Source organism: Opisthocomus hoazin, chromosome 12, assembly GCF_030867145.1.
Source record: "Opisthocomus hoazin isolate bOpiHoa1 chromosome 12, bOpiHoa1.hap1, whole genome shotgun sequence".
NCBI classification, from domain to species: Eukaryota; Metazoa; Chordata; class Aves; order Opisthocomiformes; family Opisthocomidae; genus Opisthocomus; species Opisthocomus hoazin.
The window spans coordinates 369,283-396,573 of NC_134425.1; the positions used below are offsets into that span (position 1 = coordinate 369,283).

A 27,291-nucleotide genomic window follows, 5' to 3' on the forward strand; every position below is an offset into this window, starting at 1 on the left:
TGTAATGTCAGGGAAGGCGTCTGGTAGAGGAAACCAGGAACAAACTGAGCACGTCAAGCTGTATTGCTTTGCATGGCTGTGTTTTATTTCCAATCTTTTGCAGTACAGCTCATGAGTCTTAAGAAGGAAAGAACTTCTGTGAAAACTTCAGTAAATTGGAAAAATACCTACGCAGTCCTGTGGGGAAAAACTGGAATTATATTTCCGTAATACAGGCCTTTCCCAGAAAAGCCAGGCATGGGTTAGCATGAAATGCAACACCACACATCCGCAAGGGAGTCTGCCAGCATCCTTCCAGCCTTTTTCATGTTCATCATTTGCTATCCCTCAAAAACTTCTGCTCTAAAAACTCGCAGCCACAACCAAGCTCTTTCTCTATGGGAGCTCTGGGACATTGGGGCTGTCTGGAGTCAGGAGGGGGATGACACAGGTGACAGGGATGGTGGGTGGTGGCTGGGAGATGTCAGGTCACATCTGCCTGTGGGGCAGGATGAAACCATGCAAATGGCTGTAATGAAACCTCATTTTTCCCTCCCAGTAGTAACTCTACGTGTGATCTGGTGTGCAGCACTGTTGGTGTCTCATGGCAATGCCTCAGGTTCTCTATGCCAACCTATCTTGACAGTCTTCAGCCAGTGTTGAGACTGACTCTTTGTCTTCCCCAGCTTCAGGTAGCATCATTTGTTTTTTTTCCCAAGGGCTAGTAGCCGAGCAAGGTGGCATCGGCACAGATGTTACTTGATGTGACCACCACTTTGCCCTGGAAGAGCGGCACATGTGTGTGAACACCTCTCCACAGCTCTTTTCAAAATGTTTGCGCAGGAACAGCCATAAACCAGGCTATATTGACCCGAAGATGCAATCCAAGTCGTTTGAGTCTAGGCCTTATCTACATCATATTATCAGGACCGAGAGAGCACAGATGCACCCTGGGAAGGGAGGGGACTGCGTGCGTGAGAGAGAACGGCTCCATCCCTTCTCTCTTGGCACGGGGAGGGGACTGCGGGCAGAGCTGGGTAATGATTTGTCATCGGAAGGGCTGGAGTGTCTCTCTTTGCAGAGGAAACCTTGGCCGTGATTGACAGCAGGTCTGTTTTTTGCTGATTCCCTTGCTGTTGACAAGTAATAATGAAGCTTTGTCAGTCCATCATGGACATGGATATGCCAGATTACGTTGACTCCTTGGACTCCTCTTATACCATGCTGGAATTTGACAATCTTCGGGTGCTCCCAAATAACACTGGTGAGATTTCTGTTCGCTTCCTCTTGAATAATCTCCACTACCTTTGTTATAAAGATGAACACCTAGGAAAGGCAGGTGGGAGATGTGGGGCAAAGGGTGGAAGGGGTAATATTTAAGCAGCTGACCTGTAAACTTGAGTTGCATCTGCAGTGATGTTTGGGCTGAAACGAGACCCCTTCACTTGCTGGTCCTATTCCGAGTTACTCTTTTGCTTGGTGGGCTGAATGTTGTGTCCTGAAGAGCCCACCAGCTATTGCAAATATTGGTAGAGCTCTTCATGGCACACCATAGGTTTGTCCTCCTGTATGACTTGAGAGAGGAGCTATTACCAATATTTCTTCCTTAAAATGTGTGGTTCTTTCCCATACATGACTTAAGTACATATTTAATCCTTGGAAAAAAATGCTGTCTCAAATGGCATTTGTCTGGTACTCAGACAACACACCACGTGTCCAATTTAACTTGTTCCTAGGTACTTTTATTGAGAAGCAACATCCAAATCATTACTTGCCTTCTAATTTTTTCTGGCTAAGATGGTCTAAAACCCTTTACAGCACACGAAGAACTTGGCTGTGAGGCGCGAGTGTTTATGTGCAGACTTCCGCTTTGTTCACAGAAATAAAGTGCATTGTGTGATATTTGGATCTGGAGTAATCAAAAGTACTCTGACCTAAAGCGAACACTATGCTGTGAAATTAGCTGTTCGCTGTGTGAAAAATAAAGGACATTTTAGTCATATAGTGTGAAAGTAATTCTGTAACCAAATGAGACGCCAGTGTTAGCAATGCCTTCGGAGAGTTTCGGCAGCTTTCCATTTCATTTGTTACAAAGCTTAGTGAAATTAAGATGGGATTTTCAGGGTGTCACGTTTGCTCATTAGCTGTCTCATCAAAAGAAATCAGAGTTTCAGTAGGGCTGTTGTCTACAATATAAAATCATTAGACTTCTTATTGTGGGACATGGAGGGAAGTCAGCAGACAAGTAAAGTTAAAAGGCCAAAAGAAATTTGAATTTAAAATTCACTTCAATAAAAGTTCTGTCTGTCCCCATATAAAGGATTTTCATTTTTTTGCCAGCTCCAGGTAGACTCGATCTTATTTATTATTCTTGCAGAAAGGTTTCTATCTATCATCCTACTCCAGAAATGTTATTTAACACAGATGTTTCTCTTTGTCACTTGCTTCTGAACTACAAGATATTTTTTACTTTTTGGAGTGGTACAAAATTCTGCAAAATTCAGTATAATTTTGCAAATTAACTACCAAAACCTGTTTGGGGCTCTCTGTTTCATGCAGTGGAACTGACAGGCTGAGTTTTTTCTGAAGTTTGTCTAGATCAGTATTGTATTATTTGTCTAGCTGTTAATGAGTAACCAGTTCTCTCAGGAACTAGCTGTTTTGAAATTAGCTTGTTTGTCTTGGGTAAGTGTCCTCTTCTACAGTTTGTAAAAATGACTTCAAAAGAGACCTGAAATGTCCATGCATGGAAATATATTGCTAACCAGCTGAGTTCAGTTCCTATAGGTAACTCAAAATAACAGTTCACACAGATACTCCGTAGTTTCAGAAATATTTTCACAATTGTTAGAGTCAAGAAATAATCTCATTTTAGGTATTTTTAAAAATACACTGGATTGTTTTAAGCCATATCTTTCCCATTATGCAAGATTCATCTGTATTATTTCCTCTACTAAATCTAACGGCAGTTTTGCCCTCTATAAAGACAAACCAGAAGGGATACAATATTTATTTTACCGACTTATGACCGTTTCTTACATTCTGAACAATTTTAAAAGTTAAAATTAGATTATTTTCAAATAGGGTCCTGCTTTCTTGAAACCAACTCTTTCCTTCTTTGGAATATTATTTCGTCAAAACTTTGGGTTGATTAATGACAAGGAGCACTTCCAGTGCTAAGCTTTCTGCTTCAGGAAGCTGCTACTTTTTCAGATTTGCCTAGATATATATTCTGGATTTTCCACCTTTAAGTAGCCCGTAATTTGCCAAATATTTTGAGACTAATACAAAACAAAGAATAGAATCTGTTACGGGAGTGGAGGAGCAGTGTAAAAAATTGTCTCTTTTAACTAGAAAGAATGGCAAAAGGAAATGAACAGAAATCAAGGTTGATCCTGTCATTCCTTTATAAAATATGTATTGTAACTGAAGAAATTTTCTCATTCTGTACTAACTTGTTTCCTTTACCTTGGCTGGCATTACAAGCCATATTCTCACTTGGTTTTTATGTGCTGCTAATACTCATTTCCTCACACTCCTGTCAGAGTTGTCATTTTGCTTAAAATACGAAGCATTATTGAAATGTTTCACTAATTCTTTAGTCGAGTGTCAGTGAACACTTTCTGCCACAGTGGTGCTTGCTTTCCTGTCTCAGCACTCAAATACCATGCTGATCCCTGGGACTTTGGCACAAGGTTGGTGAAACACCTTTCCCAGCCCGGCTGCAGTCTGACCCAATTCAGACCATGAAAAACCAGCAAAGATATTTTGACAGTGCCTGACCATGCTTCAAGCAGCACGCTTGCTTGCAAGGAGCTCTGGCCTTTCTGGCTGGCCTCTTCGTCATTATTACTGTAGGATTTGGGAACACTAAGTCAAAGCTATGTTTTTCATGTCAAAAACTCCCCCTCTATTTGTTAAAAGCTGATGTAGAAAGCAGCTGACCTGCACATGGCCAGCGCTTCAGTGCTAGCCCCCATCCAGCCCTACACTTGTATGCACAGGTTTCGCAATGCTGGCTTTGGCCACCCAGTTTGTGTGTGCATGCCCTAAACCCACGTATATGATCTCTTTACATTCTAGCCCAGCACATGTAATTTGGGGATTTGTTAGCTGCAAATTGTGTGCACCAAGACTGGCTTGGATTTCTGGGTACATAAAAGTAAAAGACATTCTGGAAAGTATTGTAAGCCAATTCTCCTATACAATGTGCACCTAGAAGAGATGTAGCCAGTAACATAACTGAAAGGAAAAGCAGCAAAGAGGTCTCCAGTGGTCAGGTATTGTGCAGAGCTCCAGATCTGGGTGGAAGCCAGATACCATTCTCCAGCAGTTTTCTCACTAGGACCATCCTCACTGCCATTTCTTATCACTGTAAAACCTGGCATCTTCATTTCATCTCTGGTTAGGTAATGACTTGCATACAGAGACAGTAGGTAACAGAAATTTATATGCATTTCAGTTGCGAGCATGGTTGGACTCAAAGCTGCTGAAGCCACTGGGATACTCTCATCAACATTAGGTAGGCTGTAGTTCCCAATCTGCACGCTGCTTATAGATAACTTGCAAAAGATGGCTGAAACCAGATTTTTCTGCCAGTCAGGGTCTGGGACAGTCCTAGTGAGGAGTCTGGTCACAATCATAGGTCTTCAGCTCAGCCTGGGACCCACACAAGGTCAAGATGAGCTATGGTCTCTTCTTGGAGAGCATCATCAGTTGCCTCTCTCCAGACAACATTTCAGAGGCACTGTGGCATGGCTTAGGAACTGTTCTGTTATACCACAGTGATGAGCATGTGTAACCAGTACACATCTCTGAGCATCTCTTTCCAGGGTAGTGAGGACAATTGTGAGCTTGTTTCAGTTGTTGTGAGCCAGTTGGACTCTGACCAGATCCATCCTAGCAGCCCCAAAGCCCATCTCACTGTGGTGACGAGCTCTAGGTAGCAATCTCTCTAGTGAGGCACAACATGTCATATGAAGATCCGAGCAGGTTATCACTTTGTGTCAGGCAGGGCTGAAGTAAACGGTCCACAGTTTTCAGTGGATTTCACAGACAGGCGACTGTGCTGGCAGGGATCCTGGCTTTCCTCTCTCTTTCCTAGCAGTGACCAGTCCAGGGAAATCCCAGACATTCCCCAAATACTGGGTAGGTTTGAAAGCCACATTAAAACACTCTCCTGATGCGCACAGTATCAGTGGTGCCTTTGCTCTTCTCTGAGATAATTCTCATTTGGAACTCATTGTTAGTTGGTGACAGGATTTTGTAATTAAAATTTATCACCATAATTAACATGTCCATACTGGCTTAGGGGTTCGTTTTCTTTTTTTTTTTTTTTAATTTCTGTTCATGTTCAACCAAGCTGAAAAGTACATGTGGCTACATAACAGGGACTGAACTTTTAGCTCTGTATCTGCCCTAACACAGAGCCACCCAACTTAACTGCAGTCCATGGGCTTCTCTGTCTTTTCATGGGTGGAAGTGAGAGCAAAATTTGGTTTGCAAAATTCCATGGGCCCTCACGTGGTCAGTGCTGATGGTCCTTCCCCCAGTAATACTTTGTTTAAGGCCAGATTATTAATTTCTTCCCTAGATCAGCAAGCAGTCCTCACTTGTCCTACTCACATAACGGAAAAAAGTCTTCTCTGGCAAGTAAATGCTTTCCAGCATCAGGAACATTTTGCAATCTGGACCCAGCTGAAGCATGAACGGTCCATTAGCGACCCAAATTGTATGACCTCGGCTTAATTCCTCTGAAGTCAGTAGAGAAAGCACGAGTGGAGCGAAAATTTGCCTTCTTATCTTTATTTCTGTTGTGCAATTTTTTTAAATGGCATCCAGCACACTCAGTGCGTTTGTTTATGGTCATGTGTTCCTTCTAAAAAATAGATGGAGCAATAGATGCACGAATGTTTAGCAGTACAGTTACCCTCGAAGGAATATTCTAGTACAGCTCATTTAATACTGAGTTAACAAGCAAAATAAAATGAAGAATAAATGTAAAGAAACTAAAAATCAATGTAAATTACCATTATGCACCTCTGATGCAGACAATGTTCCCGAAGGACCCAAGTGCCACTTACTGACAAATGTCAGAGCTGGGAGCATTTAGATGGATTTTGGGAACAGGTAAATCTCAGTTCCTGTCATTATGACCTAAGAATGATTTTGATGCTGTCATTCTTTTTTGTCATGTTGCTCCCATCTTGCTACAACCTACTTATTTATTCATTCTTACCTTAGAAGAAGAAATACTGATGAAAAAGTTTTTTCTGAGAGGGTGAAAGGAAGTCTGACCTTTGCATTTGTGAAGTCTTAGCTAAAAATGTCTTAGCCTTAGCTGAAAAACTTTCCAATTTTCAAAAAGCTACAGCTTTATTGGCTTTTTAATTTTTTTTGGCTTTGGAGTACAATTTTCATTGCATAGCAAATATTTTCACTATAAATTTTTGATGTGTATTCACGTACAAAAATAGCCACCTCTCTTTCTGTACATATACATGCTCTGGGTGGATTATCCAAAGTTATTTTTAAGCATTATGCATTCAAAAACTTTCTCTAGACTGTCCAGCTCAGATGCCAATTCCTCCTCTTTGAGTAATTTTCTCTAAGATTTGTCATTGCTCAATACAACAGCAGCTGAGCTTTTCTCATCACCAATTGTCCTTTCTGTGAGGCAGGATGTATCTTGTCCCAGAGACTTTGCTGAGGTCATTGTAGCACGAGATCGGCTCCCCAGGAGCGAAGAATGTGATCCCAGGGGTGTGATAAATTCACAAAACTGTCCTGCAGTGAGTGCCCAGGTCAGGACAGACTCCACAAACATTATTCCTCTCAGTGAGATGTAAACACTGTCATCTGTGTCTTCTCAAGTGTCTCCTTTTTTTTCTTCCCCCCTCCCCCCCTTTTTTTTTTCTTCCCCAAGCTGTGCCTCAAATTGGGAGGATTAAGAGGGCAGCAAGTCTGGTGGTTAAGGCCAAGGGAGAAGTTTAAAGGGGAGTTTTCAGCAGTGTATACACGGGCCAGGCAGGGGCAGAGCTATTCCTGCCCCAAATGAGTGGGTGCAAACAGAGGACATGACAGAGGGCATTCATATGACCTAATTTTAGGTCCCTAAATTAGAAAGTCAATCTTCCTGAACCCCTCTATTGCTTTTCAGTGGAAAGCAACGAGCCTTTTCAGAGGGCAATTCAGAGCAGGAACCAGACTTAGGAGAGCTAAAGTGACCCCTGTGTGAGCTGCTGTCTCTGTCTTGCAGCTTCAGAGGGGCTCTGAAGAGCAGCCTTTTGTCTCCAACACCTCTGTCATGTGCATGAAGTAGTTCATCCTTCCTGCCTCTGCTGTCTCTTCTCTGCTTTCTACTTATTCAAGTTCGTGATGTTCTTTCCATTGTCTTCTGCGGCCACCAGCTTTGACCCAGGTTCTCCAGGTGATTAACTGGGGAGGTGGCTCCCCATCCCTCAAAAGCATATATTTCACATCCAGGTAAGGTATCTCTGCATCTGTCAAGAAAAGTAGTGCTAATTGTTAAATTTTCATGACCCTGTTGGGTTATGCAGCTTGAAATCTCTCTGTTCACTGAAGCAAAGGAAAACACCAATATCAGAAGCAAAGCAACTGAGTTTCACTCAGCTGAGGTTGCGAAGAGCATGACCATCAATCTGGAGGCTTTACTAGCAACACATACTGCATGTGCACATGGGGGTGGGGGGTGAGGGGGGCGGGGCTGGGACAGGGCGTGCTTCACTTAAAAACACCAGCTTGCTGTCAACTGATTGTGGTTTCCCTCACAGATGGGTCTAATGGTCCCTGCTCTCTGCCTGCAGAGGCCATCGCAGCCGAATCAGCAAACACCAACCTGCTCACCAATGGCATCGGCTCCCTCTGCTCCATCTGTGGGGACCGGGCGACCGGCAAACACTATGGGGCATCCAGCTGCGACGGCTGCAAAGGCTTCTTCAGGAGGAGCGTCCGCAAGAACCATGTCTATTCCTGCAGGTACCTGCCCTTTCTGCAATAAATAAATACAATTTATTGATGCTGTAAATAATTTGGGGTGAAGATCACTTTGTACAACGGGGCCCGTATCCCAAATGCCAGATTACCATGCTGTGAATAGCAACAGTAATACTGTTGGCTGGAGGACAATGACCCAAGGAGTAAAATAAGTCCTATCCCATCTTGGACCCTGACAACTTTTGTGGCACCAAGCAATCCATTTGGCTAGTTCACTGTCACTGCTTTCCCCAAGGTGTAAATCAAGGGAAACTTACAGACCTGAGGTTTGGCTGTTGTGTATGATGCATAAGTACAGATTCTGGGTGTGGAGTAACACCATGACCTCGTCACAGCCCAGCGAGGGAAAGCCAAGGTGGCAAAGGACCAAAGCTCCAGAGATTTCGTCTCAAATGCAGTCTGTCTTGATTTTCCCAGTAAAAATCAACAAGCATCCAAGAACTTGTCACCTCCAAAGCCTCCACCTCCCTCACAGCTTCTCCATTTTTGTTTTGAAACACATTAAACTATGTACGCTGACATATCACTGATGATTTTACAAGCCTTCTGAGAACCTAGCGTGGACCAGCGATGATTCACATCCATTTTGGCACACAGGTATACATTTGAGAGAAATGATTACGAAGAGGAGGCTATAAATTATACAGCAGCTATCTTGGTTGGCCTTAGAAAAATGGTGTTTGCTTTAGCACAGGAGGAAAGGGGAAAAAAATCCTGAATACACTCCAGCCCTTCATCTCTAATTAAAACCTGGAAGTTTTCCTTCCCTTCCAGAGCTATTCCTCCTTTAAAGGTGTTCCAAATTTTTGTAATGCGAGTCATCCTGTTTGTTCAAAATGCTCCTGGGGTCCTTATCACTCCAGAACACAACAGCCATGAAAGACGCCCAGGATGACAGCAGTGTCCACCCACACAGTGCCTATCCCAGGAGCTGTGGATTGCCTGCAGGAAGAGGCAACAGCTACTACTGATTTCTTTGAAATTTCAGCTCTTAGTCTCCTGGGAGTGAAGTTGTTGCCCCTCCCCAGGAATCCACGAAGCTCTGTGATATTTGGCAGCTCAGAGAAGATCCCGAGCAGCAAGGCCAAGCAAACGGCAAATGCTCATTTGTCTGCAAATCCTTATTTGGCGAGCCAAGCTCTATGAGGCCAGCTTGGACCTCTGTTGTTTATCGCGGGCGTGAATTCCTTGGAAAGTCTTCGCGCCTTTGTACTTTTGGCTTTTTACCAGCCTGGGAAAGTGCCTCAGCTTTTACAGCCTGATGATGGTCCCAGAGCAACCCATGCCATCTCCTTTCTGCGTGGCAGAGTCCTCTTCCATCACTTCACCCACCGTGGCAAGAGCTGCCAAGTCTACGTGGGCCATGCCTTGAACAGAACATAAGTTCCTAAATCCCCCGTTGAAATGAACAGCAATTAGGAGGCCACATGCCTTAAAACTAGGCTGCAGACACAAGAAGGCTTGTGGCCCATAATGTAATTATTCTATGCAGGGCAGAACAGTGGTTAACAAGCAGGATCAAATGAGCCCAATGCCAAACGCCCAATAACTGTCTGAAAGTGGGAGATGGAGTTCCTTCACCAGCACAACTTGAGTCACAGTCATTCTTTCACAGCCAAAACCATCACAGTCCTCGCAGGCTGGGTGGTCTGCAATCACTGTGCTTCCAGCTGGCTGGAATGGTGGTGGTGAAGATGAGGAACTGGGCCAAGCCAACACCGATTCAATCCATTTCTTGCAAACCTTCAACTCTTCTCTGGGTTCAGGCAATGCGTAGCTCAGTGAGGTCTGGGACGGTGTCAGAGTGAGTGGGGTGTGGATGCCAGGCTGGTTGCTCCATGTTTTATTTCCCATCTCCTCGCAGGTTCAGCCGACAGTGTGTGATAGACAAAGACAAGAGAAACCAGTGCAGGTACTGCAGGCTGAAGAAGTGCTTCAGAGCTGGCATGAAGAAAGAAGGTAACAGACATTTCCAAACTGCATGCTGCTGAATCTGGCCCTTCTCCCACTGCAGAGCATGGTGGAGAGCAGCAGCAGTCCTAGCCCAGGGAGATGATACTTACATGTCACAGTGTGAGGTTCCTTGTTGTCGAAGCTGAAATCCCCATTTCCTATCTTATTAGATGGGAATTTGAATTCGAGCCTTGTGACACTATTCACCCATCCTGGGAGGCTGCTCTTTCCGATATTTTTATACTGGGAAAGGGATGGTCTTCCTCAGTGTTTATTTGGTCTCTAAGCACTTCACAACAGCAATTCCCTTGCTACGTACCTTCTAGTGAGACTCCAAATCCCAGCTGTGAGAATCTCAGCGAGGACCTGCTGTCCTCAATCTCATAAATGACAACAGTTGTCTACTGCAGAGTAGCGTTTGGCAGTTGACTTGGCTGATGCTCGTGTAGCTTGGTGCAACCTTTTGGGCAAGGTACAGCCTTACAGTGCAAGAGCTGCTCCTCCGTGGCACAGGGCAGACGGGCAGCACTCCCAGAGGCAGCCAGCTCCTGTGTCCCCTGAGCTGGGACCTGAGTCAGAGCCAAACCCTTCGGTAGTGCTGTCCTCACGGTGGCTATGGCACGACTATAGAGCCACTATTAGCACTAGTACTGAAGGGCCAATCCAATATTGGCTGATGCCTTTTCTTGCCCTTTACGTTGGCTGTACTAAGAGGGAGGTGGAGCGTTGTAGGGCATCTGGGTACCAGTGAACATTGGGAAGTGCCTTTCCAATGCACTAAAGGCAATACCAAGTGTCACAGTGGCCTAAGGCTAAGCAAGAGAAAAAACGCTTCTGTTAACCTATGCCGCACCTCCCTACAGCCAGCTTCCCTGGGAAAGTTTGGGACCTATCCTGCATTTCTGATTTCTGCTCATTCAGTGTTTGCTTAGGGGGAGAGAATGGATGATACTATTTTACTTACTCCAAGCTTTCTGGGCAGAGACTGTCTTTGCACACTGAGTACTTAGCAAAGGGGGGGTCCAACCCACATCTGATGGTACATCCCCCTGATGTGCAGGTAGTTGGGTGATGGTCTCAGCACTCTTCACCCTTCAGTTTTGCTCTTTTCCAGCCCACTGACAGCTAAAGGGTGAGTGAGCTAGAAAGGAACTTGAGAATTTCTTTCCATGCCACCAAGTTAAACACCTCTTCCCCACGGGGTGAAGTCATGGTCCCACTGAAACCGAGGGGAAATTTGTCACTGATTTCTGGTAATTCATAAGACTTCACTGGTGATGAAAAATTCTTTCCAACCTTCCGACCACGTGTTTTTCTGGAGAACAAGGGTGGCTTGCAATTTGGCATAGGTCATGGATGTAGCAAAAATGCCTGCGGGTTAAACTTAGGAGAAATGGAGTAAATACAGCAGGTGGGAAAAAAATAGCCCTCAAACTAATAAGGACCAAACCAAAGCATATGTGGTCAGTTCTAGATGGGGTTGGAACCAATTGCCGATGCAGCAAGCTCCACAGCTTGGAAAGGCTGAAATCTGGTTATCAGCTCCATTCTTTGAGCTGAAGCATGACTTTTATTTGTTTTATGGTAAAAGTTGTAAAAACTTGGCTCATTCCTTCATTATTGATTGCAGCTCAATGGAAGATGACTCATCCCAACTTCCACATAGTCACATTCTTTGAAACTTTTTTATGAGCGCACAGTCAGGTTGTGTGCTCACAAACTGCTCATGTATTTAGTAAGGAAGATTTTAAAGCACCTTGAGCAATTGCTTTGCAGCAATTAGCTTAGATGACCAGAGCTATATCCAAAGCATATGTGCAGGACTGTGAATGACATCTTCTTGCCCAATCGTGTGCACAAAAAGAACACAGTTATTTACTTTAGGGTGGTTCTAGATTAATATTAAACAGCATTGTGAAGCATAAGGGAAAAAGAGAAGCAATGTCTTGGGATAGAGCAGCATGAGGATGATACAAATATTTGTGCATAATTTTTTGGTGGCATGCACTGATTCATGCTGGGAGACCACAGCTCCACACTCAGTGTGTCCCGTTGTCCCAGCACTGGCACGCAAGGGTTTGTCACTGTCTTTCTCTGGCACACTACTTCTCAGCCAGCCCATATAACAGCAATCAGACTTTCCAGGGCGTGGTAACAGCATAGCTTATTCATAGTAGAGAGGAAGAATCTGGAAACGTACCTTTTCCCAGCCTGTCTGTGACAGTACACCTGGGGTGGGGTTAGCAGGGTTGTGTCACCCTCGCCCGCTCCCCACTGCCAACACCCCACTGACACACTGCTCGAAGGGTGCATGTGCAATATTGGAAAACTTGCTTTTCCCCAGCAAAATTAACTGATAAACTGGAATTTTGGATTCAGAGTGATTTTTTGCCCAATCTTCCTGTGCTGTAAGATGTGATGTGACACTTTGATATTTTTTTTTTCTCTTTTTTTCTATTTTGGAAACAATTCTAGTGGATAAGAAACTGTGAGGAGCTATGTTATCTAGCCTGGTAGAAGCGAAATTTCTGCCTAAAGAAAAAGCCGTACGATGCAGGTACCCAAGCTAGCTTTAAATTGGCTGTCTATAAGGCCACCAGCATTAGTACAGGGCTGAAGGTCTCAGCATGGGCTGGTCCTGGGAGCAGAGTGCAGTCAGGCTATAGGTTGTCTGTGGGTTTGGGGCAGCTGGGCAGAGGTTGTTTAGAAAAGCATCAGTGGGGTCCTTCAGATTGTCTTGTCTGTACACTCTGAACTTGATCCTGCCTTCAGAAAGGACCAGGACTGTCCCACACAGGAGCCCCATGCCTCCAGGCTTCTGCATTGAGATGGGATCCAGGTTCCGTCGGCACTGGTGAGAGCAAGCAAGGGCCAAAACTTGAGTCTTGTCGAAATTCCAGTCCTCAGATTTCCTAGAAATTAGCTCATTCAGAAACACCCCTATCCCAATCACATTTTTGGTATCAGTGATTCACTTCAATAACTACAAGGAAACAATCATTGATGCTGGGACAAGAGGAGAGGAAAAGGCTTGCTTCAGCACAAACCCCTTCTTGTTTCCCGAAATGCCACTATGGTCAGAATTGAAGATTTCTACAGGAGCTTCACTTCTTTAATCTTGTGTTGTGGGTAAGGCTGGGGCTGTATCTCAGGGTGGTCTGGGTGTTCCGGGGATTTTCCGGCTGTTCACTCTGATTTCCTCTCTTTGCACAGAAGGTTTGATTTCGATGGTTTCGCACAATGCTAGTGGACAGGTTTTTGGTCACTACAGCATCAGTGAACAAGGAGTGCACCAGATACTTAAACATCCGAAGAAGACAGCAGGACACTATTTTTAGCGTCTTACTGAGATCATATTTAACCTTGAATAGATCAATAGGGTGCGATTTTTCAAGTGAGCCAGGTCATCTACTCACACAGAGTTGAGCATCTGAAAACTTGGAAGCCTTCAGAAATGCCAGCACTGCGCTGTCAGATTTCAGTTTGTGGATGAAAGAAAAGGGGTTAATATTTAACATCTTATCCCCTTTAAAGTAATTTACGAATGTAACTCCTTTAGTTTTACGCAGATGTAAAAAGAATTACTGTATCACTTATGGCCACAATACAGCAGGAGGATTTGAGGTTATTTTTGATTTATTTTTGGTAACTTGAACAGGTTTATAGGACAGTTTTATTAGCGTTTCACAGGACCTCTGTCTTGTTTCATACCTTTTGTTTGCACATCTCTTCTGCCAGCTTTTAGAAGGCTGGGACTGCAGTTTATTGCAAAGATGGATGGAAAACTTATAGGAACTTCCCTACTTTGCAATAGTCATAAATCAGGCCAAAAGCCCGTGAAAGGATTAAATGTGTGTCTAACATTGGGATTTATTTGCAAATAAAATATACCCCACCTACAAAGTCAGAAGTAGCTTGGGGAAAAAAAATTATTTGCGCATATAAACTAACCAGGCAGCAGAAAGGGTAAATCTGTCGGTGGAGACAGAAATGCTGCCAGCAGCACGCTGGGGCATTCGCACCACCCTCCTGCTGCTCTCTCTTTATGCCATTTATTAATACATTTCCAACCCCATCGGCATTAAATGAGGATGTTTTTAGTGGAATAATAATGGAAACATTAACTCCCATGCAGGCAGGGCTTTAACATCTGCAGTTACTGTGGAAAGTTACGGGTTTGCTGCTGTCCCCCTCCAACCTACGCTTGTGCCTGTGTTTACTGGACTCCCTGAGGTTCCTCGTCACCGGCTCTGTGCCTATGTGGCAAAGCAGCAAGGACAAAATGTTTGGGAAACGCGGGTTTGTTGCAATCCCCCAAACACACCGCTGTTTCCTCAAGAGCCACCGTGCGTGCTCCGCAGCCTGCCTGGCTGCCGGCATCCTTGATGCGCTGGTGGCAAACGGACGCAGGCTTGCTCTGAACAACAAAACCCCTCTGACGGCTCCTCCACGTCAGATGGAGAATGTGTTTGTTTACTTGTCCGTTTCCCACAGTCAGGGCACGCGGTAACCATGGACAATTCCCCGGAGGGAGATGTAGGCACCATCCTGTCCTCTCTCCCCTTTCCTCATGGGAAAGCCCGGGTCGGGCCACGCTGTCCGTGGCTGGCAGCATCATGGGGACTTGCTCCCGCTGACGTCCCCTCGTGCAGGGCTGCAGTGGCCCTTCCCAGTGTTTATTGGCTTTGGGAACTGGAGCGCTTGTGCAGAGGACAGGATTAGAGAAAAGAAAAAGAGGAGCAAAGTTTTTGCCAGGCACATACTGGAATAGTAGTCCCTGGGAGACAGTGGGATCTAGCACTGGGATTTCAGTCGCTCCTGCAAGCTTGCTGAGTTTTATTGACTGCAAAGCAGAGATCACATCTGAGCCCGACCACCCTCAGGGCCAGCACACCCCTCGAGCACTCCCGATGCCTCACCACGAGTGACCTGTCCCTTCCCTTTTACAAGCACAATAAATATAGCAATATAATTACCACACAGTAATAGATTAATTTTGTGGCAGGTAAAACATTAACTTGCTTTTGTATCTAATTCCATCGCATCTTGGTTACTTTCAGCGATAACACTCAAATCACCTTGAGAAAGTCGGTCTGTACCATCCACTTACACTTGAAGATTGAGCTTATCAGAGCATGAGGGAAGCACTGAAATATGTGCCATAAAAGGACCTGGGAGAAAAACAGGCTGAAGCCTCTCAAAGGAGTCTGTCACTGGGGACTAGGACCAGGTCTGCCTGGGTTTGTAGGACCTATGTGAAATAAGATGTGTAACTTGGTCAGAAAGGCAAAGTCTGTACTTTCTCTTCTAAGTGGGCAAAAAGAGCCCACTCACCCCAAGAGAGCTACGTGGGGGAGCGTCTGATATGAAACCAGGAGTAGAAGGTTGGGTAAGGACTTTCCAAGAACGTCAGCCATGACATGGATTCAGGTGTTTTTACTGAGTGCTGGATGCTGCTGCTCATCTTTCTGGTGTGAAAAAAAGCTGTGAACAGTTAAACTATTCTGAAGATTAATCATAAATTATGGCTCCTATAACCACCTTCACCTTCAGTGGGGATCCCCAGCTGAACAGCATCTTCCATCACCACCTCCATGCCTAGGGTAATGTATGCTGCTGCCTAACTAGGTTAGCAGAGCCTCCCAAAGGCTGTAGTTGTTTTTTTCTCTAAATTGATGTCTAATTACCTCTATGTAGTATCTATAGCCTGAAAAAGCTCCAGTAATGTATATGTGTGTTATATCTTTTACAAACTGATGTACCTTTCCAGCCCCTTACAGCCATTCATGCACGGTTGGCTCCGAGGTGCAAAATGGCTTTGGTGGCTGGACCCCAGCAGATGCCCCCAAGCACACTCAGCTCAGCAGCGAGCAGGTCCTGACTGACAGCAAGGCTGAGCCCCAGGTCCTGGAAAATAAACACTACACTCCTGCTGATAACGGGAGATATTGATTTTTGTCACTGTTACTTGTTTTCTGCCCTTTCACTTTGTTGGCCTCTCATCAGGAATCAGTTAGGAAAACACAGCAGTGGTTGGATCTGAGCTGAAAAAGCCCCCATCTTCCCACCCTGCACACAAAAATGTGCCCACATCTCCTCCTTCGCATGAATTCAAGCAAACATGCCCTCTGCGGAGTGATGCTTGCTCTAAAGCAAGGCCCAGCAACGAGGCAAACTCTCAAAAGAGTCATGGCGAAATGATTTTGCTGACTGTGCAAAAAAAAAATGCTGGAAAAATCTTCTCCAGTGGCTACTTTTGAGGCAAAACCTCACTGTTGCACATCCAAGGGGTTAAAGCACAGAGTGAATCGTGCTTTGACAGCTATGTCTGAGTCATTCCTCCTAAATAAAACCAAAAGGAGCCTGGAACTGCTGCATGGAGGAAGGATGTGTTGCATTATCACCACATGCTAAATCTTCCCGCTTCCTCTGCTTTAAGGACTTGACAACTGTCTTTCTGAGCTGTATGAAGCCCAGATCTATGACTCGTCAGGAAAATGCTGAGTCTGCATTCAGGCTCCTTCCTCCAGCCCCATGTGCACTTTTTTGCTGCTGGGTGGAGGAAATAGGGCTTGGGGGAGAAACTAACACTGAAAAAAAGGTTGGACTAAGTCTAAATTCTGCTTTTTGCTCAGCTGCTGTTTTACTTGATAGCTGCAGTGGAGGCGAGTCTGTTCCTGGAGCCTGTGCTGCAAAAATAAGTAGCTCAAGTGCAATAAATCAGGGCCCTATGTTCAATGTGCAGGATTGATGGAGCATGGGGCTAGATGTGGTTTGTGTTTCAGGAAAAAGGATGGTTTAAAGGGTGGAATGGACCTCAAAAAATCAGTGTTTTTTTCTAATTGACCATGGCATGGCCTTACCTTTCTGTTTGCAAAAAGCCATGGCTGATCTTCACTCTGTTGTGCTCACGATATGTGTCCAAGGTGCATTATATCACTGTTATTAACAGTTCTGGACACTGAGCTGATTTGCGGCAGTGATTTGTGCAGGATACCAGCAGACCTGGAGACAAACCCTGGCTCGGTATGTTCCCTCAGCCGTGTGTGGCCATCGCCGTTGGGGTTATGGGCTCAGTGACGTTAGCAGCGTGATGGGCAAGGCTGAGGGAATGGTTTTAAGGTGGGATTGGTGACTTTAAACTTCCTTCCTTTGGAGCTTCCTTAATGAGGTGACTCTTTCTTCTCCCTGGGAGTGGTGGAGAAGTACCCTGGGGACCACCACTTGTGATGCCTCAGGGGCAGGGGACACTTCAAGGCTGCTTTGAGGTCAGATCATAGGATGGCTTTTCTGGTGATGCAACCTGAGGAGCGTCCTGCTGTACTGGGAGCTCAGGAGAGGCGTCCTCAGTGCAGACATGGCAAAAAGGGTGTCAGAGGCCAGGACTCCAGCAGTGTGGGTGCACTACCCGGTGAAAAGGGTCGACATCAAATCCCCAGACTCTCCCTGAGCTGCATTAACACCAGTGGGACCAGCTAACATCCCACAGCGTGTGCTCTGACTGCCAAATGGTCCTGTTTCCCTTGGTTGCTCCTGTGCTTGGTCTTCTCCCTCTCTGGTGGCCTTTTCCTCTCCCCTGGAGCCTATTTAATCTTATTCCAGCATCCAGCAGGGGTGAAGGATCTTGCAGTCACTAAAGCTCCATCCACCCCTGTTTCGGGACCACAAGTAACGGCAGCCATCAGTTGTGTGGGAAGTTTCTTGCTAACACAACCACTGCTCGCTCTCATTTCAGCCGTGCAGAATGAGCGTGACAGGATCAGCATTCGCAGGAGCAGCTACGAGGACAACGGCTCTCTCTCCATCACCGTGCTCACCCAGGCCGAGGCCATGGCACAGCAGGTATGAAATGTGGGGACAGCCCTCCGAAGGAGTATGCGGCTTTCAGCTATTCCATATGGGCTTATGAACTCACTAAAACGATCAGGGCTGGATCTTTTTCCACCCTTGGATGGCTCTTGCACAAAGCCACAAGGAAGAAAATGCATTAGAGATATTAAAAAACAGACACTGAAATCCTTGGTGCATTATCAAGACAACAGGTCCTGCAAGGAGCAGATGCAGTCTTTGGCATGAGAGGCAAAGCCGAAATTCCAAGGGCTGAAGGATATTGCAGACCCCAGGTCCCCTCTGCCCCCAGGCTAAATTGCTGCTGCACCCCTGAAAATGCATTGCATTTCATGCAGATTTTTATCCCTCCTTGCTGCACGCTGTCCTGCTCAGAACATAACGTTCCTGTCATGGTCAATCATCCTTTTTTTTTTTTGTAACTTCCTTAAGAGGGCAACAGTTTTTAGGGGAGAAAAATAAAGCTAATAAAATCGCTGGGCTTCAGCTAACTCTGGTTGCTTTCTTATTTCATGTTCCACAATGAATTTCACCCTGTGCATCCTTTAAATTCTTATGCAAATATCCTTTCTCCACTGAAACATACGGTCCAGATGTTGCATATCACATGCAGCAATGCATCCGCTTCCTTTAAAAAATTATTGTGTTTTAACACTCTATGCTCTGCGCAGCTCTCTAAAGATTGGAATGGGTGTCCCAGACAGCTGCCTGGGGAGGAAGGCTGGATGCATTTCTGCATTTGGCTGGCTTAAGTGATAGGCTGAGCCCCAGTGCTGCTGGTTACTGCTAGGAACAGGAATATTAATCAGATTTTGTCCTGAGCCAGCCTGGAGAGTGGGAAAGGAGGTGGAGGAGGGAGGAGTGTCTGTTGGGACCGAGCACCATCTCGTGGAGGCTGTGCATTGGGCAGTGTACACCGCTGAGCAAATAGGTGTGCAACCACACAGCAAGCATCTTCTCAACGACCTAGTGAGGTTCCTGTCTGTGAAGGCTCCCTGTGTTACCAATGAATTGTTCCTGTCGAGGAGGGGAAAACAGCACAAGTCTGGTCCCAGTGCAACCAGGTTGTTTCTCTTTCAGTATTCATCGCTGAGTCCGGTGCACAGTGCAGACATTGCAATGAAGAAGGTTGCAACAATCAATGATGTGTGTGAGTCCATGAAACAGCAGCTTCTGGTGCTGGTTGAATGGGCAAAATACATCCCAGCGTTTTGTGAGCTCCCACTTGATGACCAGGTAAAATGCAAACGCCTCTTCCCTGCAAACCCACCACCTTCTATGGGAATTCCCAGCCATACCTTTCAGCAGGAGAATCTGACATTAACATATAGATCACCCCACGCAAAGCAATAAGCTAGCAGGAGAGAAAGAATAATAAAGCATAAGGGATCGATTAAAAACAAGCCAAGTAGCCAAAGTCCCCCAAGATATAATAAAGTTGGTCACTCCAGTCTGCACAAGAACCCAGTCAAGAAAGACTCATTTTTCCTTTATTGGTACCTGATAGTTGAACTCAAAAGACATTTATTTCCCAAGAACTCAAATTACTCACACCTCTCTGCTTTTTCAGTTGAAGATAACTTTTTATTTAATTTGCCATGAACATAGCACTTCTGAAAAGTGAAGATACATTAATAATTTCTAACTCTTAATAGTACTTTACCTGTAGATCTGACATATCTAAACAAACACCAAATTTGGCTTAATCTAGACAGCAACAGCTCACCATTTTGTTCTCTGCTCTTCAAATGTAATATAATCTCTTTCTTCTGTGCCATGTCCAGGTTGCCTTACTCAGAGCCCACGCAGGGGAACACCTGCTCCTCGGCGTAGCCAAGCGGTCCATACCATACACGGATTTTCTGTTATTAGGTAAAGTAAGGAAATTCACTCCTCCTATTATAATTCACACAGCTGAGACATTGCCAAGTACCCTGCTTGCCTGAAATACCCTCTGGACTCCTGGGCATGGTCTGCACATCTGCCTCGAGACTTAGTGCTCGAGAAGGTCTCTGGAGAAGCGTAAAAAGGAGCAAGCAAATTCACCGGGACTTTTACAACAGTTCCCTTACTGCTTTGAAATTGTGGATGAGAAAACCGTCAATATTTAAATGGCATCTCAAACTGCATTGCCTTGTTTTTGTAACTCAGATTGCCAGGACACAGGCAATGAGGTATTTGGGTATCAGTGCTTAAACACTAAGCAGAAAGGTCTATTAAAAATTGCAGCTCAAATAGGTATTTCCTTGTCATGTAGCTCTCTGCCACCAAAAATATAGGAGGCATTATTCTTGGAAAAATAAGAATACTGACCTTAGCATCCACACATTAAAAAAAGAGGGAGCGAGAACTTTGTTTTAAAAAAAAACACAGCAAAAATAAAGATATGACACCATTTGCAAGCAGGTGCTAGGTATAACAGAAGGTAGGCCAGAGCAGAACGTGGAGCAGGCTTTGTGTACAGTGTGGGTGCACTGACATGGGCAAACAAGATAACTAAGGACCAAAGAATGAAACCCATGGATTGCTTCTCAATTGTGAATCTGAGTATGAAGCTGCACACTGGAAGTCTGCCACACATGGGCACTGGGACTATCTGGCAACATGCCTTGCGGCAACTTCTAGATGAGACCTTGTCTGTAGAGCTAGAGCGAAAATCTGATGCTGAATTTCTCTTGTCTCCCCAGGAAATGACTTCATCATCCCAATGCACTGCCCAGAACTGGAAATTGCTCGTGTGGCCACCAGAATCTTGGATGAGTTGGTGAAGCCCTTGCGGGACATCCAGATTGATGACAATGAGTATGCCTGCCTTAAAGCCATCATCTTCTTTGATCCAGGTAAGCCTCCTTCCTGATTGCCAAACATGGGGCTTGAAAAGGAGTTGAGGGCTCCCCAGTCACCAGGAAAACCCCTTGGCAGCAGCTCTGCATTTCCCCTGGCCTCTGCTGTAATGAGCAATACTTAGCAGTGCAGCAAGGACGTGTTAGGAGTGCCCTGTTCCCGAGCACTTTGCTGTTTAGCAAGCAGTAACTCCAGCCAGACCGATGTGCAAGACTCTGCAGATCCTAGAGGAGTTTTGTTGCTTCTGTAGCTTGGCTTCAGAAAAGCCCATCAGTCTGAAATGAAGGAGATGACTATTAAGGACATATATGCCTATAGTGAATTACGCATAAGCGAAATAAGTCAACTGAGCGGCAGTGTGGCGTATGCATCAGAGTTCAGAAAGCAGCATTAAAAACCACAGAGAGCTGGACTGTTCAGCTGACTGTTCAGAAATATCAAGGATGTCTGTTAATGGATGTTGCTGGAAGCCAGTACTGACCAAGGGCAGGGCTGATCTGCACAGGATGGAGAACATGGAAACACAGAGGCAAAACAAAAGCTTGTTTTGAAACCTTGCTGTATTCTCATTCCACAAACACGGGGGTTTCTCTCGGCCCAGGTCCCCCCAACAACACCTGTTTCTACATGCCTACAGCACACACACCACCTCCTCACAGTACAACACACAAGTCCCTTTGGGGTGTATTGCCCTGCAGCTTGGAGAAGAAATGAGGGAACAATGTGAAGTCCAGAACAATGCCAATTAGTCTTTGGCATCTATTAGCATGGAGAAATTAGAGCATCTTCCACTAGTTATTTCGTGCTGTATTTGCTGATTTAAAATCAAGATACAAGAGTTTTACAAACATCATGAACTTTGACTCACCAAAGAGCCTGCTGTAAACCTGAGTAAGGGTGGTATTATCAGATTGAGTTTGACAAATTACCTTCTTGGCTGAGCGGTATCTCGGTGAAGCTTTAGATCATTGTGACAGTGAGGCGCTGTGATTTCATCTAAAAGGGAAAAGTGCGAAGCTCTACAGAAGTGAAATCCATTCATGCTAACAAGTAGGCATATCCTTAGAGTTACTTGCTGACATACAATAATTTGTTGACCACTTTATCTAATCTCTTGGCACGATGATCCCTAAAACGTGGTGCTTGTGAATTCTTTGTAGACAGTGAAGGAACTGGTCTGACAGCTGGAAAGGCAGGAGTGGAAAGCTGTAAATCTCAGCACTTCACCCTACCCAGAGTGCACGTTTACTTGCTTAAGCAAAGCTGGACCAGTGGTCCACAAAAAATAGATCAACCACAGGCCAAAGACAGGAAAGAAGGACAAGAATCTGATGCTGCAGTGGGTGTAATTACAACATACAGGCACTAAATCTGCATGGATTTCGTGGCAGTAATGGGGACTCAAAATTTTCAGGGGAAAATTCCAGACCTTGGAATGCATTTCCTTGGAAGGACAGATGTGGTTCAACTTCTGAATCCTTCGTCTTCACTAGTGGCAGTAGCCAAACATATCCATCTGAAGCAAGGGCTTCTTTTCTTACTGTTTTCCCTCAGATTCCCCCTATGTCTCCCTGCTTCTTGTGAGATACAAAATAGGGGCAGCCCAATGCTAATCTGTCAGATAAACTTGGAGACTCCGACAGATAGTTGTCAGAGGATCACTAGCATCTCATCCTTTTCTGTGTACAAGCCTGACTGACAGCGTAACACTTCTTGGTTACAGTAACTAACCCAAGTTTTTCCCCTCTCAGACTGCAAAGGCCTGAGTGAGCCTGGGAAGGTGAAGAACATGCGCTTCCAGGTCCAAGTCAACCTGGAGGACTACATCAACGATCGCCAGTATGATTCCCGAGGCCGGTTCAGCGACATCCTCCTCCTGCTGCCCCCGCTACAGAGCATCACCTGGCAGATGATAGAGCAAGTCCAGTTCGTGAAGCTCTTTGGTGTGGCCAGGATCGACAGCTTGCTGCAGGAGATGCTGCTGGGAGGTATGAACCCTACTGAGAAAGGATGGCAAAGTTCTTTTATTTCAAAGCCACTACAGGACTTCGTGACTGGGTTTGCGTCCTTCTCTGGAGGATGTATGGTAGAGAGAACTTGGTCTTGGGTAGAAGGAGGTGAAGGCTCAGGTTGAATTGTAGCTTGAACATGGGTCCTTCTTGCTCCAGTCCGATCCCCAAGACAATTCTTACCAGCCTATCTCTGAAAATCCGATGTCCATAAAACTGTCCCTGGATACACTCTATGGTGCTTCACACCAGCTGGGCACTTGAATTTCAGGCAGCGTACCAAACTGATGCAGTTTGCCAGAAGACATTATATTTTTTTTGTTAGCAATATGCAAAAGTTATAACTATATGGGAAACCCTGACAAGAGCAGTGACTGGGACACGCACAGAGAGAGATGAACAGCACAGTCGGTTATTAGCTCAAACCCCAGCCATCCTGGGAGGTTGTCCCTAGACAGTGAGAAGGCTGAGAACAAGGAGGACAGAGGGGCAGGAAGGAAACAAAGATGAGCCAGGACATTAACCCCCACCTGCAAAGGTCTCCCACATTCTCTGGAAAAAAGAAACGGCCCAGAGCATCTTGCTTCTCGGTAACTATGAAAAGAGTGATGTCTGTTCCCGATTCCACTGCAGGAACCACCGTCGATCTCCAGTATCAGTCAGGACCTCCCAACCTCAACCTGGAACCACTGCCTGGACATGTCCTCCCAAGCAACATGAGCTCTGTGATTCACACCGCTCCAGACCGTATGTGTCCATTTTTCTGCTATTATTGTCAGTATAATGAAGGGACTAGATAGGAGAAGCAGTAAAGAAAGAGACTTTTAGGTTTATTTATATATTTAAGCATGACACTTGAATGAGTTCACAGTCTCCCCCTTGCTGACTCCTTTATTCTGCAGTCTGGAAACATGCTTCCAAAAGAGAAGCTGAAATTTTCACGTAACAGCATGATCCAGAGGGATTTTGAAACGCTACCAAACATCACAAGATTGAAAAGAAGAAATCAAGACTGGTGACAGTGTGTTTCTACGATCCTGGGCAGCACTGGGAAATACCACAAAGAAGCACACACAGTTATTAGTGGCAAGAGTTTCCCTACATAAAGCGTCTTGGTTGCTGTCAACCAGAACACAATATGACCTGAAAATAAGACCATCTTCAGCCACTCTGGGCACTGCTTCTAGGCAGTGGATATTAGTTCAGGCATTTATCACACTGTAGTAGCAAACAGACCATGCTACTAAAAAAAAAAAAAGTAGAACATGAGTTGCAGTTTAACAACCGCTGCCACGTAATCGCAATGTCTTGCACACAGTCTCCTTCTGCCATAACAATCACATACCTCTTGCAGCGTATTTTGCTGTTTCTCAGCCATATAAATGTTGGCATCATGGTAGTGGAGGCCCCATCCCTGGAAACATTCAAGACCAGGTTGGACAGGGCTCTGAGCAACCTGATGTAGTTAGTGGTGTCCCTGCTCGCTGCGGGGGGGGTTGGACTAGATGACCTCTAGGGGTCCCTTCCGACCCAAAACTTTCTATGATTTTATGATTATAGCTTGCTTTTTTTTTTTTTTTTTTAAAACCACCTTACAGCAAGGGGGATTAGAGAGATGCTGTGTTCTATAGGTGAAGTGCAGTGGCCAGTGGCTTGAGCTCTCCTAAAATGAGGAGAGGAAGAATTACACAGCCGCTGGGGGCATTTCCCAAGTGCAAAATACTGAGAAGAGTTGGTACGTGCCCATCAGCCCACCCTGTGCCTCATCACAAACCAGGAAGGAAGAATGTGCTGGAACGTGCCTGAATTTGGGATGGATCCCCCTGCCCCATCCCCCTAGCTCCTGGTCCTTGGTTCATAGGATGGTTCGCTGGTTTTATTTGGGCACTGCTCTATTGAACAGCGCCAAGCCCACATTAATTCTCTTTCTTTTCTCTCCCACAGCATCTCCCGAAACATCCCTTCCATCTCCTTCTACAAGCACAGGCAGTGAAGACTATAAACTAGGCTCTAGCACAGGTCCCAACGCTGTAGTGCAGGTCTTGCCTCAGACAGTGATACCCAAGCAGGAGATTTCATAGGGAGAGGTGGAAGGAGAAGCTGGGAGCAATGTGGAAACTGTGCTGAAACGGCCCCTTTCTCTTTACAGAGGCAAAGCACAGCACCCCCCTGCCCGTAGCTGGATCTGTCGGTCACACTCTGTGCCGTCCGTGAGTCGAGCACCTGGTACCAGACTGCAGCAGGAGCCTCACCATGGGTTTTCCCACCACCGCCACCCTCATTCCACAGGCAATTGGGGTTAATGCTCTTTTCAGTAAGACCAAGACTGTGAGCTCTTCGAGCTTCTGATTGCATTTATCACCTAGCTCAGTATGATCACGACCCTTTTAAAGCCTTCGGCTGCTGTCTACATGAAGCCAAATGCCTTACACAGCTCCTGGCAGTCGTTAATGAGTACAGCATGTCTTGAATCATCAGTATGAAAAGGTCTATTCCCATTAAAAATTTCATTGCACTCCCATTTCTCCTGGTGTTTGCTAAGCTTTAGGAAGAATATCTTCATAACCTTTAGCAGGCCGATGCTTTCCTATTCCACACACGTATGTCTTACTGCATATAGACCAGCTAACAATTAATGCTGGTCACTTACTTTCGATCAGGAATGCCAACATTTGGTTATTTTCCATAATTTCCCGTATATCTAGAGGCCAGTTGTGAGTCATTTGATGCATCCTCTAGTTTGTGTGCACACCTAACGCAGCTCCAAGACAGCAGCAAGGATCTCTGCATCAGACCGTGGCTGCTGGGTCTTGTAAAAACCCACAGCTGGCAGAAAGCTCAAGAAACTGCTATCTTCCACGAACTTTTACTGCAAACATACTTGGAAGAAGAAACAGTCATACCAAAAATGCAAAAAACCCCATTTTCCCAGTACACAGACATAATTTTGCTGTAGCTTTATGTATCTTTGTAATGTCTACAACCTAAACTGCAAAGCTCTAAATAAGCAAAGGGAGACATAGGTCTCCTGTGAGACATGTATTTTCAAACATGTTTGTACTTCAAACATAAGGTCCTTCTGCACTAAATGTACAGCTTAATCAGCAGTAGGTGACCAAGCATTAACCTTGTTACAACTATGTAAAATGATCCCAACAGACGACTATCCACCTCAAACTTTCCTAAAGTGTGGTCACTGTGGTGCGGTGTTTGTTTTGCATAAATCAAACCTCATTAGAAAGCAGACTGCTGGACTTGTACAAAATGTATGCTCATCTGCACAAAAGTCCAACGACCTCCATCAGACAGCTCTCGAGGGGTTATGGGCAGCCACACTGGACAGTAGGACACGATGGAGAATTCGTGATTCTGCCACGTCGCACAAATCTCTCCGCCCACACGCATCCCTGTTCACAGCAAAAATGAGACGACAATGCCCAGCTATGGCTTTGTGAGGCTCCTGTCACTAACGCTCACGAAGCACTGTGAGATCCTCGGGTGGAGGACACCACGGAAACGCAATCTTACTGCCTGAAAGCGAACCTTCACCTAAAGGGCAACACTTTGTCTTTCATTCCTTGGGGAGATATTTCAGAGTTGCCATTCTACAGCGCAAGAGAGATCTGAAAAGCAGTGAAGACTGGGTTGAATGTACCTAGGATCACAATGTTTTATTTTTCTACTGCCTATGATGAATTTGATCTGATGTTATATGCTGATAACTTTGATTTGAAACAGCTATATCTGGAAACCAGGTTCCACTGCAGGCATTCCTGCTGCATGACAGATGCAACTGTACTTACCTAACATTGCTTCCAGTTCCTCCATCATGTAGACTACGTTACTTTTCTAGAAATTAAATGTACGCTGAAACTCATTGATGGTAAGAAAACAAATCTATTGGGGAAATAAATGCCATATTCTCATATTTCATATGGACAGTTTGCGTTTTTTAATTCAAAACCAAGTTTTCAAGTTTCTTTACTGATTTCTCCAATGCAAATACCTTAGGGATTTCCACCTTAGGGATTTATATTTTTCATAGAAAAGAATCATCTATGGCTGCAAAGCCCAGCTTTCACTTGAGACTGATGTAATTAACAATCTAAGATATTATCTGACAGAAGAAAATAAAAATTGTCCAGGAGCAAGCAGGTACCAGACTCAGTCTCCAGTAATCAGCTACTGTGGTGAGGGTTTACAGAAAGAGTAATTCCCTGTCCTCCAAGGGGCCTGTATTAAGGGCCAGAATATATTCATAGCAAAAATTCCTTCTGGCTTCCTTATGTCATGCCCCACTCTAAATTAAACCAATATTCTTATGCAAACATACCTTGAGAGTGACTATTTTATTAGATCTCAGCTTTATTGGAATCATGATTTTGTTAACAAAAGAGGTTCAAAGCCATCATTTAAAAATAAGTTGTCCGGCAAAGTGCCAGCTGCTTTGTCAGAACAACATGAATCATGCATCTCAGGTAATAAAGTCTTACCTATTTCTCTGTAAGTTATCAATTTCCTAGCCAATTACAACATTTGTCTTTATTAACACTGAATCTAGGTCTTATTTTAACTTTATCCTGCACTACAGTATTAAAAGAAACTGCAGAAACATTTTGGAGATGCACAGCTTCACTTATGT

The 27,291-nt window shown here is 45.0% G+C and overlaps 1 protein-coding gene across 6 annotated transcripts; it reads left to right on the plus strand.

Moving 5' to 3' along the window:
- The first annotated feature begins 1,006 nt into the window (after positions 1–1,006).
- On the plus strand, positions 1,007–26,582 carry LOC104339684 (hepatocyte nuclear factor 4-beta). Of its 6 annotated transcripts, none has more exons than XM_009930995.2 (10): positions 1,007–1,243; positions 7,773–7,977; positions 9,860–9,954; positions 17,684–17,790; positions 18,877–19,032; positions 19,581–19,668; positions 20,484–20,636; positions 22,392–22,628; positions 23,283–23,396; positions 24,594–26,582. In XM_009930995.2, the coding sequence occupies exons 1-10, from the start codon at positions 1,129–1,131 to the stop codon at positions 24,728–24,730; spliced, it is 1,407 nt and encodes a 468-aa protein (XP_009929297.2). In that variant the 5' UTR covers positions 1,007–1,128; the 3' UTR covers positions 24,731–26,582. The 6 variants fall into 6 exon arrangements, with proteins under 6 accessions (XP_009929297.2, XP_075290098.1, XP_075290096.1 ...); XM_075433983.1 differs by having other exon boundaries at positions 24,799–26,582; XM_075433981.1 differs by having other exon boundaries at positions 7,806–7,977.
- Positions 26,583–27,291: the final 709 nt, after the last annotated feature.

Bases quoted from the DNA above. Each gene is read 5' to 3' on its own strand.
- LOC104339684 (XM_009930995.2), top strand. From the start codon at position 1,129: ATGAAGCTTTGTCAGTCCATCATGGACATGGATATGCCAGATTACGTT. The intron at 1,244-7,772 runs GTGAGATTTCTG...TTTCCCTCACAG, and splicing joins GGTGCTCCCAAATAACACTG to ATGGGTCTAATGGTCCCTGC. The intron at 7,978-9,859 runs GTACCTGCCCTT...ATCTCCTCGCAG, and splicing joins AACCATGTCTATTCCTGCAG to GTTCAGCCGACAGTGTGTGA.